The sequence below is a fragment of the Molothrus ater genome, chromosome 29, assembly GCF_012460135.2.
Source record: "Molothrus ater isolate BHLD 08-10-18 breed brown headed cowbird chromosome 29, BPBGC_Mater_1.1, whole genome shotgun sequence".
NCBI classification, from domain to species: domain Eukaryota; kingdom Metazoa; phylum Chordata; class Aves; order Passeriformes; family Icteridae; genus Molothrus; species Molothrus ater.
Window position 1 is genome coordinate 1,543,344 of NC_050506.2, and position 15,209 is coordinate 1,558,552.

Consider the following 15,209-nt stretch of genomic DNA (forward strand, 5'->3'; position numbering starts at 1 on the left):
TGCCACCAGCGCACTGTCACCAACCGGCCCAGGGGCGCGCCCGCCGCGGGACAGCCCAGGGTGACACTGGAGCCCAGGGTGGCGTTGGCCACCGCCAGGCCACCGTGGGGGCTGCGACACTGCTCGCAACCCCCCGAGGGGTCGCCTGTGGGACCTGGGGACAACGCCGAGTGTCACCCCCGGGGAGTGGCACCGGAGCCGTGGTGGCGCTGGGGACAGATGCGGGAAGGGGGGGGGGAGGTCCATGAGGGGAGCCTGGAGGTGTCACCGTCCCATGGGTGACACTGCTGGGGAACACGCGGGGACGGCCACCAGCTCCGGACAGGGTGGGGACAGCGATGGGGACAGGGACGGGGACAGGGACGGGACAGTGATATCCCCCCAGCCCCGAGTCCCGCACCCCAAATCTCGCCCCCTGTGCACCCCCAGGACCCCCCGAACCCCCCCAGACCCCTCGAACCCCCTCGACCCCACGTCCCCCAAGCCCCCCCCTCACTCCCAGCACCCTCAGTTCCGCCCCCAGACCCCCAAAACCCCCCTGAACCCACAAACCCCCCAGACCCCTCAGCCTCCCTCAATCCCCCGGCCCCTCTGACCCCCCAGAACCCTCCCCGAACCCCCCGGACCCCCCTGATCCCCAACACCCCAAATACCCGGATTCAGGACCCGCCCGGACCCCCCAAACGCCCCCAGAACCCCCCGAACCCCAAACCCCACAGCCCCCGAACCCCCAGAACCCCCCGAACCCCAAACCCCACAGACCCCGGACCCCCCAGAACCCCCCGAACCCCAAACCCCACAGACCCCCCTGAACCCCCCCCGAACCCCAAACCCCACAGACCCCCCTGAACCCCCCGAACCCCAAACCCCACAGACCCCCCTGAACCCCCCCGAACCCACCGGGGGTCCCCAGGGCCGCCCCCAGCCCCAGGGGCAGCAGCAGCAGCAGCTCCCACATGGCCCCGGGGGGGACACGCGGGGGACACGGCGGGGGTGACACGGGCCCGGCCCTGCCACGTGGCGGCCGCTCCTCCCCGCGGGCCGCGCGGGCTGTCCCCGAATGTCCCCGAATGTCCCCGAATGTCCCCGCGGGTGTCCCCACGCCAGCCCCAGCCAAGTGCTGGGGTCACCTCCTGTGTCACTGTCACCCCCGTGTCCCTGCCAGGGTGTCACTGTCACCCTTGGGTCCCCCCCAGGATGTCCCTGTCACCCCCGTGTCCCCCCATGGTGTCCCCCTGTCCCATCCAGGCTGTTCCTGTCCCCCCCAGGATGTCCCCATGTCCCCCCCAGGGTGTCCCTGTCACCCCCGTGTCCCTCCAAAGTGTCCCCGTGTCCCTTCCAGGCTGTTCCTGTCACCCTTGTGTCCCCCCCCCAGGATGTCCCCATGTCCCCCCCAGGTGTCCCTGTCACCTCCATGTCCCTCCAAAGTGTCCCCGTGTCCCCCCAGGGTGTCCCCGTGTCTCATCCAGGCTGTTCCTGTCACCCCCAGGGTGTCCCCATGTCCCCCCAGAGTGTCCCCGTGTCCCCTCAAAGTGTCCCCATGTCCCCCTAGGGTGTCCCTGTCACCCCCCCGTCCCCCCCCCCGGCTCCGCTGTGAACCCCCCTCCATCCTGTCCCTGTCCCCCCCCCAAGTGTCCCCATGTCCCCCCAGCCGTGTCCCCATCCCCCGATGTCACACGAGGGGACGTTGAACAACCCAACCCCCCCCCACCACCACCACCCTCGACCCCCCCGGACCCCCCCAGTGCCACCCCCGGTGTCCCCCCCCCCCCCCCCCCCGCCATTGTCACCCCCGGGTGTCACCGGACGCTCCCGCCCCTCCTCGGGAAAGCCACGCCTGGATCTCGAGTGCCACCACGGGCTCTTTATTGGGGAGGGCGGGGGGCACCCTGGGGACCCCCCCATCCTGTGACCCCCCCCCCCCCCCTTTCAGTCCTCCAGGTTCCGGAACGCCGCCACCATCTCCTCCTGCAGCTGCGCGTAGGACGCCAGGATGCGCTGCTCGCCGTCCTTCACCGGGTCCTGGCCACGGGGGGACACGGGGGGACACGGGGGGACACGGGGGGACACGGGGGGACACGGGGGTGGCACTGTCAGACCCGCACGGGGCGGTCCCAAAGCCCCCCAGGTCACCCACATTGAGATTCGTGTGGGACACGGTGATGTCACCCCCCAAATGGGGTCACACCCACCCTGACCGTCACAAGGGACACGAGGGGGACACGGGGGGGACACGGGGGTGGCACCGTCAGAGCCACATGATGGGGTCCCCAAACCCCCCCGGGTCACCCACATTGAGATTCGTGTGGGATCCCCCCAAAAAAATCCACCCAGGACCCCCAGATGGGGTCACAGCCCCTGTTCTGATGGTCACAAGGGACACGGGGGGGACACGGGGGTGTCACTGTCAGAGCCACATGATGGGGTCCCCAAACCCCCTCAGGACACCCACAGTGAGATTCGTGTGGGACACCCCCCCCACGGGGGTCTCTGCCCCCAAATCCCCCTTTAACCTCCCCATGGGACCCCTAAATCCCCTTAACCCTCCCCCAGGACCCCAAATCCCCTCTTAACCCTCCCGTGGGACCCCCAAATCCCCCTTTAACCTCCTCCAGGACACCCAAACCCTCTCTTAACCCTCCCCAAGGACCACAAACCCCCCCTTCACCCTCCCGTGGGACCCCCAAACCCCACCTAGTCTTCCACCAGGACCCCTAAATCCCCCCTTAACCTTCCCGTGGGACCCCCAAACCCTCTCTTAACCCTCCCGTGGGACCCCCCAAATCCCCCTTTAACCTCCTCCAGGACACCCAAACCCTTTTTAACCCTCCCCAAGGACCACAAATCCCCCCTTCACCCTCCCCAGGGACCCTCAAACCCTCTCTTAACCCTCCCGTGAGACCCCCAAATCCCCTTAACCCTCCCCAGGGACCCCCAAACCCTCTCTTAACCCTCCCTTGGGACCCCCAAACCCCCCCTTAACCCTCCCGTGGGATCCCCAAATCCCCCTTTAACCTCCTCCAGGACCCCCAAACCCTTTTTAACCCTCCCCCAGGATCCCCAAACTCCCCCTAATCTTCCACCAGGACCCCTAAATCCCCCCTTAACCCTCCCCAGGGACCCCCAAACCCTCTCTTAACCCTCTCCCGGGACCCCCAAACCCCCCCCCCCTTAACCCTCCCTTGGGACCCCCAAATCCCCCTTTAACCTCCTCCAGGACACCCAAACCCTTTTTAACCCTCCCCAAGGACCACAAATCCCCCCTTCACCCTCCCCAGGGACCCTCAAACCCTCTCTTAACCCTCCCGTGAGACCCCCAAATCCCCTTAACCCTCCCCAGGGACCCCCAAACCCTCTCTTAACCCTCCCTTGGGACCCCCAAACCCCCCCTTAACCCTCCCGTGGGATCCCCAAATCCCCCTTTAACCTCCTCCAGGACCCCCAAACCCTTTTTAACCCTCCCCCAGGATCCCCAAACTCCCCCTAATCTTCCACCAGGACCCCTAAATCCCCCCTTAACCCTCCCCAGGGACCCCCAAACCCTCTCTTAACCCTCTCCCGGGACCCCCAAACCCCCCCCCCCTTAACCCTCCCTTGGGACCCCCAAATCCCCCTTTAACCTCCTCCAGGACCCCCAAACCCTCGTTTAACCCTCCCCCAGGACCCCTAAATCCCCCTTAACCCTCCCGTGGGACCCCCAAACCCCCCCTTAACCCTCCCTTGGGACCCCCAAATCCCCCTTTAACCTCCTCCAGGACACCCAAACCCTTTTTAACCCTCCCTCAGGACCCCCAAACTCCCCCTAATCTTCCACCAGGACCCCTAAATCCCCCCTTAACCCTCCCCAGGGACCCCCAAACCCTCTCTTAACCCTCCCTCAGGACCCCCAAACCCCCCCTTCACCCTCCCCCAGGACCCCCAAACTCCCCCTAATCTTCCACCAGGACCCCTAAATCCCCCCTTAACCCTCCCGTGGGACCCCCAAACCCCCCTTGGAGCTCCCCCAGGACCCCACCTGGAACTTCATGGCGCTCAGGCGGTACAGGATGTCGCCGAGGCCCTCGCGGATGGTGGCCCAGGTGACGCGCTGCTCCTCGGGGCCCGCCCCCTCCACCGCCCCCCGCGCCAGGTCGTAGAAGGTGATGAGGTTCTGGAGCATGCCCACGGTCTTGTAGAACGGGCAGAACCTGGGGGGGGCCCGGAGGGGTCAGGATGGGGGGGTTTGGGGGAGTTTGGGGGCTCAGGAGGGAGTTTGGGAGTGTCAGAATTGGGTTTGGGGTCTCAGGCTGCAGCATCACCACGGTCTTGTAGAACGGGCAGAACCTGGGGGGGCCCAAAGGGGTCAGGATGGGGGGGTTTGGGGGTTCAGGAGGGAGTTTGGGGGTCTCAGGGTGCAGCATCACCACGGTCTTGTAGAACGGGCAGAACCTGGGGGGGGCCCAAGGGGGTCAGGATGGGGGGGTTTGGAGGGATTTGGGGGGGTTTAGGGGTGTTTGTGGGGTCAGGGAGGTCAGGATGGTGGAGTTTGTGGGGAGTTTGGGGGTGTCAGAATTGGGTTGGGGGTCTCAGGGTTCAGCACCATCACGGTCTTGTAGAAAGGGCAGAACCTGGAGGGTGCCTGGGGGGTCAGGATGGGGGAGGTTGGGGGAGTTTGAGGGGTTTTGGGGGGTCAGGAGCAGGTTGGGGGCGTCAGGGTTCAGCATTACCCCAGTCTTGCAGAAGGGGCAGAAGCTGGAGGGATTTGGGGGGGTCAGGAGGAATCATGGTGAGAGGGGTTTGAGGGGGTTTAGGGGGTCAGGGAGGTCAAGACGGGGGAGGCTGGGGGGGTTTGAGGGGTTTTGGGGGTCCAGGAGCAGGTTGGGGGCGCCAGGGTTCAGCATCAGCATGGTCTTGTAGAAGGGGCAGAACCTGGGGGGTGCCTGGGGGGTCACGATGAGGGGGTTTGGGGGGGTCAGGAGTGAGTTTGGGGGTGTCAGGGCGCAGCATCACCATGGTCTTGTAGAAGGGGCAGAACCTTGGGGGTCCCGATGGGGGGGTTTTGGGGGGGATTTGGGGTGTCAAGGAGGGAATGTGGGGGTTCAGGAGTGAGTTTGGGGGTGTCAGAGTGCAGCATCACCATGGTCTTGTAGAAGGGGCAGAACCTGGTGGGGCCAGGGGGGCTCAGGGGGGTTCAGGGTGAGAGTTTGGGGGTCCCAGAGGGGTCCCAGGGGTCCCAGTACCGGTCATAGGGAGAGCGGGGTCAGGGTTGGGGTCCCGGGGGGTTCAGGGTTGGGGGGTTCAGGGTTGGGGGGTCCCGGGGGGTTCAGGGTTGGGGGGTCCCGGTACCGGTCGTAGGCCGAGTATCCGTTCTGCTGCAGGAAATCGTCCTTGAGCAGTTTGGCCACCTCCAGTGTCACTTTGTCACCCTCGGCCAGCGACGCCTGCGGGGACAGAGCGGTCCTGGCACTGCCCGGGCCCCCCTGAGCCCACAGAGCCCGGCCCGGGCCCCAAATCCCAGAAACCCCATGAGTCCCACAGACCCCATTGATCCCATGAGTCCCACAGATCCCATTGGTCCCATCAGTCCCACAGACCCCATTGATCCCATGAGTCCCACAGATCCCAGAAACCCCATGAGTCCCACAGACCCCATTGATCCCATGAGTCCCACAGATCCCAGAAACCCCATGAGTCCCACAGATCCCAGAAACCCCATGGAACCCATCAGTCCCATCAACCCCACTGATCTCACTAATCCCATCAACCCCATTGATCCCATCAGTCCCATCAGTCCCATCGATCCCACTGATCCCAAAAACCCAATCAATCCCATAGATCACATCAGTCCCATCAACGCCACTGATCCCACAGATCTCATTCACCCCATTGATCCCATCCCACCAATCCCATAAATCCCAGACCTTCCCCACGAGCTGCACGATCTCGGCCAGCTCCTCCTGCAGGGTCCCACATCCCATATCCCACATCCCATATCCCATATCCCAGACCCCATATCTCACATCCCACATCCCATATCTCACATCCCAGACCATGACCACACATCCCAGACCCCATAAGCCCCCTAAACCCCATAAACCCCCCAAACCCCATAAACCCCCCAATCCCAGACCTTCCCCACGAGCTGCATGATTTCAGCCAGCTCCTCCTCCTGTAGGATTCCATATCCCACACCCCATATCTTATATCCCAGAGCCTACAAACTACACAGACCCCACACCCCATATCCCATATCTCACATCCCAGACCCCATAAGCCCCCCAAACCCCACAAAACCCACAATCCCGGACATTCCACATGAGCTGCACGATCTCAGTCAGCTCCTGCAGGATGCCACATCCCACATCCTATACCTCATATCTCACATCCCACATCCCATATCTCACATCCCAGACCCCACAGATCCCACAGACCTCACATCCTACTCCTCACATCTCATATCCCCGACCCTGACCACACATCCCAGACCCCACAAACGCCCCAAACCCCAATGCCAGACCTTCCCCATGAGCTGCACGATCTCGGCCAGCTCCTCCTCCTCCTGCAGGACCCCACATCCCACACCCCATATCCCATATCCCAGACCCCATATCTCACATCCCATATCTCACATCCTACACCCCATATCTCACATCCCAGACCCCATAAACGCCCCAAACCCCAATGCCAGACCTTCCCCACGAGCTGCACGATCTCTGCCAGCTCCTCCTCCTCCTGCAGGATCCCACATCCCACATCCCATATCCCTCACCCCATATCCCATATTCCAGACCCCATATCTCACATCCTACACCCCATATCTCACATCCCAGACCCCACAGGCCCCCCAAACCCCCCAGTCCCACCTTCCCCACGAGCTGCACGATCTCGGCCAGCTCCTCCTCCTCCTGCAGGATGCGGCGGGCGCGGTCCCTCAGCGCGGGCAGCTCGGGGTGGGCGCGCTCGTAGTGCGGCTCGAGGGCGCGCAGGTACCGCGAGTACGAGATCAGCCAGTTCACCGAGGGGAAGTGCTTGCGCTGCGCCAGCTTCTTGTCCAGCCCCCAGAACACCTGGGGTGTCACACAGTGTCCCCGAGGGTCACCCAGTGTCACCGCCGGGTCACCCATCCTGTCCCCAAGCTTCTTATCCCGCGGGATATCCAGCAGTGTCACCCCCGGGTCACCCCTGTGTCACCCTGTGTGTCCCTGTCCAGCCCCCAGAACACCTGGAGTGTCACTTAGTGTCACCTCGGGTCACCCAGTGTCACCCAATGCCACCTCATGTCATCCTGGGCATCCCCCAGTTTCTTATCCCCATGGAACACCTGCCAGTGTCACCCCCGTGTCACCCAGCATCTCTTGTCCAGCCCCCAGAACACCTGGCAGTGTCACACAGTGTCACCTCATGTCACCCCCGGGTTGGGAATGTCACCCCCGTGTCCCCCATCCTGTCCCCAAGCTTCTTGTCCCCATGGAATACCCGACAGTGCCACTCCTGGGTCACCCCCTGTGCCACCCCCGTGTCACCCAGCGTCTCCCTGTGTGTCCCTGTCCCCGCCATGTCCCCTCTCCCAGTGTGTCCCCATCCCACTCATGCCTCCCCCGCAATCCCCTGTGTCCCCAGTGTCCCCAGTGTCCCTGCTGTCCCCAGTGTCCCCTCACCTGCACGATGCCCAGCGTGGCCGAGGTGACAGGATCCGAGAAGTCCCCTCCAGGAGGGGACACCCTGCGGGGCAGGGGGGGGTCAAGGTGAGCTGGGGGTGCCCTGGGAGGTCCCCCCACCCTGGACACGGGGACACACATGGGGACACGGGGACACTCACGGGGACATGGGGACACAGGGACACTCACGGGGACACAAGGACACAGGGACATGGGGGACACTCACGGGGGACACTCGGGGGGCCACAGGGACATGGGGGACACTCACGGGGACGCGGTGGGACACAGGGACATTCAGGGCACATGTGACACTCACGCCCCGACGATGCTGACGCTGCCCTCGCGCTCGGGGCTCCCCAGGCACCGCGCCCGCCCCGCGCGCTCGTAGAACGAGGCCAGGCGGGCACCGAGGTACGCGGGGTACCCGCTGTCTGTGGGGACACGGCTGTCACCTCCCTGTCACTGCCCTGTGTTTGTCCTGTCACCTCCCTGTCACTGTCCTGTCACCTCCCTGTCACTGCCCTGTCAGCCCCGGTACCCGCTGTCTGTGGGGACACGGCTGTCACCTCACTGTCACTGTCCTGTCACTGCCCTGACACCTCTCAGGACACCACTGTCACCTCCCTGTCACCCCCCAGTACCCGCTGTGTGTGGGGACACAACCGTCACCTCCCTGTCACCTCCCTGTCACCTCCCTGACAACGCCATCTGCGGGGACACGACCGTCACCTCCCTATCACCCCGAGGTTTTTGGGGTCTCCCCCGTGCCCACCCCAGGGATTTTGGGGTCTCCCCCGTGCCCACCCTGGCGTTTTTGGGGTCTCCCTCATGCCCATCCCCTGGGATTTGGGTCCCACCCCACACCCCGGCGTTTTTGGGTTCTCTCCCTCCCTGTGACCTCTTGGTTTTTGGGGCCTCTCCCACCCCCACCCCGGGGTTTTTGGGGTCTCCCCCCCCGTGTTTTGGGGTCTCACCCGCCGGCATCTCCGCCAGGCGCCCCGAGATCTCCCTGAGCGCCTCGGCCCAGCGCGAGGTGGAGTCGGCCAGGAGGCAGCTGTGCAGCCCCATGTCCCGGAAATACTCGGCCAGCGTGATCCCTGTCACACGTGTCACACGTGTGTCACACGTGTCACACACCCGGCACACCTGACACACACCGGTCACACCCCCAGGGACAGCGTGATCCCTGCCATGCGTGTGTCACACGCCTGCCATACACCTGTCACATGTGTCACACACCTGGCACACCCCCAGCCCAGTCACACCCCCAGGGACAGTGTGATTCCTGCCACACATGTCACATGTGTCACACACACGTGTCACACACCTGTCACACCCCCAGGGACAGCCCCAGCCCCAGGGACAGCGTCACCCCTGTCACACGTGCGTGTCACACATGTCACACATGTCACACACCCATCCCATCCCCAGAGACTGCCCCGGCCATGCCCATGTCCCTGTCCCTGTGTCCCTGTCACACACACACACACGTGTCCCTGTCACCCCATGTCACACACATCTCTGTGTCACACACACATTTCCCCGTCCCCATGTCCCTGTCACACACGTGTCCCCACTTTCCTATCACACACATGTGTCCCTGTCCCCATGTCCCTGTCACACACCCATGTCCCTGTCACACACACACACGTGTCCCTGTCCCCCTGTGTCCCCCAATGTCCCCACCGGTGTAGATGGAGGCCTCTCGAGCAGCCACGGGCATGTTGGACGTGTTGGCCACGAGCGTCGTGCGCTTCATGATGGACTCGGAGCGGCCACCGACCTCCATGGTCAGCTGGGGACAGCAGTGTCACACTGTCACCTCCCTGTGGCACCACGGCACAGCCCTGCCACCCACCTCCATGGTCAGAGGGGACAGCAGTGTCGCATTGGCACCACGTGTCACCTCTCTGTGTCATCCCTGTGTCACCTCGGGGAAGTCACTCAGGACCCTCCATGTACACCCGTGTCACTGTCACCCTGATGTCCCCAATGTCCCCTGCCACCCCAATGTCCCTGTGTCCCGTGTCCCCCCAATGTCCCATGTGGCGCTGTCACCTCGGGGAAGTCCCCGAAGACCCTCCATGAATTCCCATGTCACTGTCACTGCCCCGCCACCCCCATGTCACAGTGCCATCCCCATGTCCTGCCATGCTCTGTGTCACCTCAGGAAAATCCCTGAGGATTCTCCACAAACACCCGTGCCACTGCCGCCCTCCTGCCACCCCGATGCTCCCCCGTGTCCCCATGTCCCAGTGCCACCCCGATGTCCCCCGGATGTCCCGGTGTGGCGGTGTCACCTCGGGGAAGTCCCATGAACACTCGTGTCACTGTCACTGCCCTGCCACCCCAATGTCCCCGATATCCCCGCATCCCGCCGCGTCACGGTGCCACCCCGATGTCCCTGGTGTCCCGGCTGTCCCGGTGTCCGCTGTGGCGCTGTCACCTCGGGGAAGTCCCGCAGCACCTCGGACATTTCGTTGCCGCGCTCCCCGCAGCCCACGTAGACGATGACGTCGCTGTTGGAGTACTTGGACAGGGACTGGGAGATCACCGTCTTCCCGCAGCCGAACGCGCCCGGGATGGCCGTGGTGCCGCCCTGCACGCACCTGGTGACACCGCGGTGACACTGCATGGCGCTGGTGGCACCGCGGCCACACCCCGCGCCTGTCCCCATCCAGCCCTGACCCCGCGCCAGCCCCGTCCTGTCGCTGTTTCCTGCCCCCATCCCGGTCCCCAAATCCAGCTCTGCCTGTCACCATCCCTGTCTGAATTCCTGTCCCCATCCCTGTCCCCAAATTCAGCTCTGTCTGTCCCCATCCCTGTCCCCAAATCTAGCTCTGTCTGTCCCCATCACTGTCCTCATCCCTGTCCCCAAATCCATCGCTGCCTGTCCCCATCCCTGTCCCCACATCCAGCTCTGCCTGTCCCCATCACTGCATTCCTGTCCCCATCCCTGTCCCCAAATCCAGCTCTGCCTGTCCCCATCCCAGTCCCCAAATCCAGCTCTGTCTGTCCCCATCCCTGTCCTCATCCCTGTCCCCAAATCCATCTCTGCCTTCTGCCTGTCCCCATCCCTGTCCCCATATCCAGCTCCTGTCACCGTCCCTGTCCTCAGCTCCATCTTTCCCTGTCCCAAATCCCGTCCCTGTCCCCATCCCTGTTTCCTGTCCCCTGTCCCCATCCCGATCCCTACAGGAAGAGTGCACCCCCCCGGTCCTGATCCCAGTCCCGATCCCAGTCCCGATCCCAGTCCCATTCCCGTTCCCTACGGGAAGAGCGCGTCCAGGACCCTCTGGCCGGTCAGCAGGGGGTGATTGGCCGGGAGCTTCTCGGCCACGGGCCGGACCTGCCGGACCGGCCACACCTGGATCATGGAGAGCGGCTCACGGACCCCCTGGAACTCCAGCTCCAGCACCACGTCCTGCGGGATCGGTGGGGATCAGCCCGGGATGAGCCAGGATCAGCCCGGGATCAGCCCGGGATCAGCCCGGGATCGGCCCGGGATGAGCCAGGATCAGCCAGGACTGGCCCGGGATCAGCTGGGGTTAGGCGGGATCAGCCCGGGATCAAACCGGGATCAGCTCGGGACACCCTGCCCGGCCCCCACCCCGCCTATCCCGATCCCAATGATCCCGACCCCGATCCCGCTGATCCCAACGATCCCGCTCCCGCTGGTCCCAATGATCCCGTTTCTGATCCCGACCCCGATCCTGCTGGTCCCAATGATCCCGATCCTGATCCCGATCCCGCTAATCCCGACCCCGCTCCCCTCGATCCCAATCCCGCTGATCCCAATGATCCCGATCCTGATCCCGACCCCAATCCCAATCCCGCTAATTCCGACTCCGATCCCGCTGATCCCGACGCCGATCCCAATCCCGCCGGTCCCGTTGCCGGTCCCGTTGCCGGTCCTGGTGCCCAGTCCCATTGCCGGTCCCGTTACCGGTGCCGCTCACCGTCACTCTGTAGTGCCCGGGGGGTGCGATGTAGGTGACGGTGCCGCGGCTGCGGGGCGGGACCATCAGCCGGTGCTGCAGCAGCGAGTTCTCCGCCACCGAGCCGTAAATGTCCCCTCCTGTCACGTGGCTCCCGACCTGGCGACACGGCGGCGACACCGTCAGCGACCCCCGGGCGGCTCCGCGCCCCCCGCCCCGGCTGCCGGGACAACGGCGGTGCCCGTGTCCCGCCGTGTCCCCCTGTGTGAGCCCTGTCCCCACGTCCTTGCCACCTTCGTGTCCTCATGTCCCTGCATCCTCACTGTCCCTGTGTCCCCCTCAATGTCCCCTGTGTCCCCCGATGTCCCCGCGGCTCTGTGAACCCCGTGTCCTCAAGTCTCCCATGTCCCCGTGTCCCCAATGTCCCCACATCCTGTGTCCCCGTGTCCCTGCAACCCCGTGTCTCTGTGTCCCCCGATGTCCCCGGGGCTCTGTGACCCCCCGTGTCCCCAAGTCTCCCATGTCCCCCAATGTCCCCTGTGTCCCTCCCATGTCCCCGCGGCTCTGTGGCCCCGTGTCCCCGAATCCCCCATGTCCCTGTGTCCCCAATGTCCCCGCATCCCTCCGTTCCTGTGTCCTCTCTGTCCTCACTGTGTCCCCACTCCCTTTTTGGGGTCTCCTCCTCGGCAGGGGGGACAGGGAGGGGACAGGGAAGGACAGAACGAGGGGACAATGGAGGATGATGTCCCTTGGCAGGGACAGGACTGGGGGGGACAAAAAGGGACAGAGGGGTTGAGGGGGACAGGGCAGGATGGGGGGGGACAGGGAGGGGACAGGGAGGGGACAGAGGGGATGGCAGGACTGGACGGGGATGGGACAACAAGGGGACAGAGGGGATGACAGGACAGGGCGGGGAGGGGACAACAAGGGGACAACAAGGGGACAGAGAGCCTGGGAAGCCAGATGGGGAAGGGGGGACAGGACAGAGATGGGACAAAGGGACAGGACGGGGACACAGCGAGGTGCCAGGGAGGGGGCACGCACCCGGAGGTTCTTGCTGGGGACAAAGTCCCAGTCCAGGTGTCGCGGCAGCGCGGGGACATTGGTGCCCCGCGGGATGTAGATGCTGCGCGTGGCCTCGGCGATGTCGCGCAGCGGCCGCTGGATCCCGTCGAAAATGGAGCCCAGGATGCCCGGGCCCAGCTCCACCGAGAGCGGCGTCCCCGTGCGCCGAACCGGGTCCCCAACCTGCACCCCCGCTGCGGCCGCTCAGGAATGTCACCGCCGGAGGGACACGGGGGGACAGCGGGGGGACAGCGGGGACACGGGGACTGCAGGGACAGCGGGGACGCGGGAACCGGCGGGACACGGGGACTGCAGGGACAGCGGGGACACGGGAACCAGGCGGGACAACGGGGACACGAGAACCGGGGGGGACATGGGGACCGCGGGGACCGGTGGGACACGGGGGGCACAGTGGGGACACGGGGACTGTGAGGACAGCGGGGACCGGGGGGGCAGCGGGACAGGACAGGCTGGGGGTACAGGACACAGGGGACAGGACGGGGGACAGAGGGCACAGGACAGGGGGGTTGGACAGGACAGGATGGGGGTGACAGGGAGGGGACAGGGAGGGTGGGGAGGACGGGGAGGGGACAGGGCAGGGCAGAAGGGAGGGGACAGAGCCGGCTGGGACAGGACAAAGGCTCGGGGGGGGGACAAGGGAGGGGACAGCAGAGGACGGCGGGGACAGGGCGGGGCGGTCGGAGGGACAGAGGGGTGGCGGGGAGGGGACAGCGGGGACAGGATACAGGTCTCCTCGTACACCTGGAGCGTGGCCATGTCCCCCTCGAGCCGGATGATCTCCCCCACGAGCTCCGCGTGTCCCACCCGCACCAGCTCGTACATGGCCGCCCCCGCCATGCGCGTGGCTGTCACCACTGCGGGGACACGCCGCTGTCACCCCGGCCCGGGGCCACCACCCCCTGCCATCCCCCCCTTGTCACCGGGGTCACCACCCCAAGCGGGACCCCTCTGTCCCCATCCCTGTCCCCTCTCCACGACCACCCCCGGGTGCTTTCCCACGCTGTCCCCTCCCCATTGTCCCCTCTCCTGTCCCCATTGTCGTGCCACAAACGCCATCGGGATCCCTCTTCCTTCTGTCCCCAGGGTGTCCCCACGATGTCCCCTCCTGTTCTCAACTCCATCCCCTCCTCATTGTCCCCTCCCCAGGTGCTCGCCCCCCCTTGTCCCCTCCCCATTGTCCCCTCTCCTGTCCCCATTTTAGTGCCCCAAACGCCATCGGGATCCCCATTCCCGGCTGTCCCTCTGTCCCCAGGGTGTCCCCATTGTCCCACCGCATTGTCCCCCCTCCTGTCCCCTCCCCAAGTGCTACCCCCCATTGTTCCCTCTCCCTTGTCCCCTCTCCTGTCCCCCCCCCCCATTGTCCCCTCTCCTGTCCCTCTGTCTCCCTCCATTGTCCCCTTTCCTGTCCCTCTGTCTCCCTCCATTGTCCCCTCTCCTGTCCCCAGTTTAGCGCCACAAACGCCACCGTGTCCCCATCCCCTGCTGTCCCCAGACTGTGCCTGTCCCCAGGTGTCCCCAGTGTCACCGTACCGGGCCCGGACACGCCATGCACGGCCCCCACCAGGCTCTCGCGCTCCTCCAGCCGTGTCCCCCGTGTCCCCTCCATGCTGTCCCCGTGTCCCCTCCCCGCCGCGCTGCCACCGCCGTTAAATGGCCCCGGGCGCCGGTGACAACCGGACAGGGCCACCACCGCAGGTGTGGCACCAGCGGCCGTGTCCCCACCCCCGGGGACACCGCGGGGACAGGGGGTGACACCGGCTGGCTCCGGTGACAGGGCCAGCGCGGGTGTGGCACTGTGTGCAGTCAACAGCTCCGGGTGACACCGGCACGGCCCGGCTGGGGGTGACGGGGACACGGTGTGGGTGTCCTTGTCACCTTCCTGCTGCGCCCTTGTCACCCCCTTCTCTTTGTCACCCCCACGGCCTTTTCATCCCCTTCTCTTTGTCATCCCCGTGTCATTGTCACCCCCACGTCCTTGTCACCCCATTCTCTTTGTCACTCCCCTCATGTCATTGTCACCCCATTCCCTTTGTCACTCCCCTCATGTCATTGTCACCCCCACGTCCTTGTCACCCCATTCCCTTTGTCACTCCCCCCATGTCATTGTCACCCCCACGTCCTTGTCACCCCATTCCCTTTGTCACTCCCCCCATGTCATTGTCACCCCCACGTCCTTGTCACCCCATTCCCTTTGTCACTCCCCTCATGTCATTGTCACCCCCATGGCCTTGTCACCCCATTCCCTTTGTCACTCCCCCCATGTCACTGTCACCCCCATGGCCTCGTCACCCCATTCTCTTTGTCACTCCCCCCATGTCATTGTCACCCCCATGTCCTTGTCACCCCATTCCCTTTGTCACTCCCCCCATGTCATTGTCACCCCCCATGGCCTCATCACCCCCTTCCCTTTGTCCCCCCCATGTCCTTGTCACTCCCTTCCTTTTGTCACCCCCTGTTGTGTCCTTGTCACCCCCTTCCCTTTGTCACTCCCCCCATGTCATTGTCACCCCCTTGGCCCTGTCACCCCCTTGGCCCTGTCACCCCCTTC

At 64.9% G+C, this 15,209-nt stretch overlaps 1 protein-coding gene across 1 annotated transcript; it reads right to left on the minus strand.

The window, feature by feature from the left end:
- Positions 1-1,929: 1,929 nt before the first annotated feature.
- Positions 1,930-14,552, minus strand: LOC118695957 (V-type proton ATPase catalytic subunit A-like). The gene is made up of 14 exons (XM_036397817.2): positions 14,192-14,552; positions 13,387-13,515; positions 12,620-12,834; positions 11,597-11,734; positions 10,910-11,061; positions 10,084-10,246; positions 9,324-9,432; positions 8,612-8,734; positions 7,954-8,068; positions 7,638-7,701; positions 6,843-7,046; positions 5,326-5,420; positions 4,016-4,187; positions 1,930-2,022 (listed from the first exon to the last, which is right to left on the minus strand). The coding sequence occupies exons 1-14, from the start codon at positions 14,265-14,267 to the stop codon at positions 1,930-1,932; spliced, it is 1,848 nt and encodes a 615-aa protein (XP_036253710.1). The 5' UTR covers positions 14,268-14,552.
- Positions 14,553-15,209: the final 657 nt, after the last annotated feature.

Bases quoted from the DNA above. Each gene is read 5' to 3' on its own strand.
- LOC118695957 (XM_036397817.2), bottom strand. From the start codon at position 14,267: ATGGAGGGGACACGGGGGACACGGCTGGAGGAGCGCGAGAGCCTGGTG. The intron at 11,062-11,596 runs GTGAGCGGCACC...CCGATCCCGCAG, and splicing joins CCGGGCACTACAGAGTGACG to GACGTGGTGCTGGAGCTGGA. The intron at 7,702-7,953 runs GTGAGTGTCACA...CCTGCCCCGCAG, and splicing joins AGCGTCAGCATCGTCGGGGC to GGTGTCCCCTCCTGGAGGGG.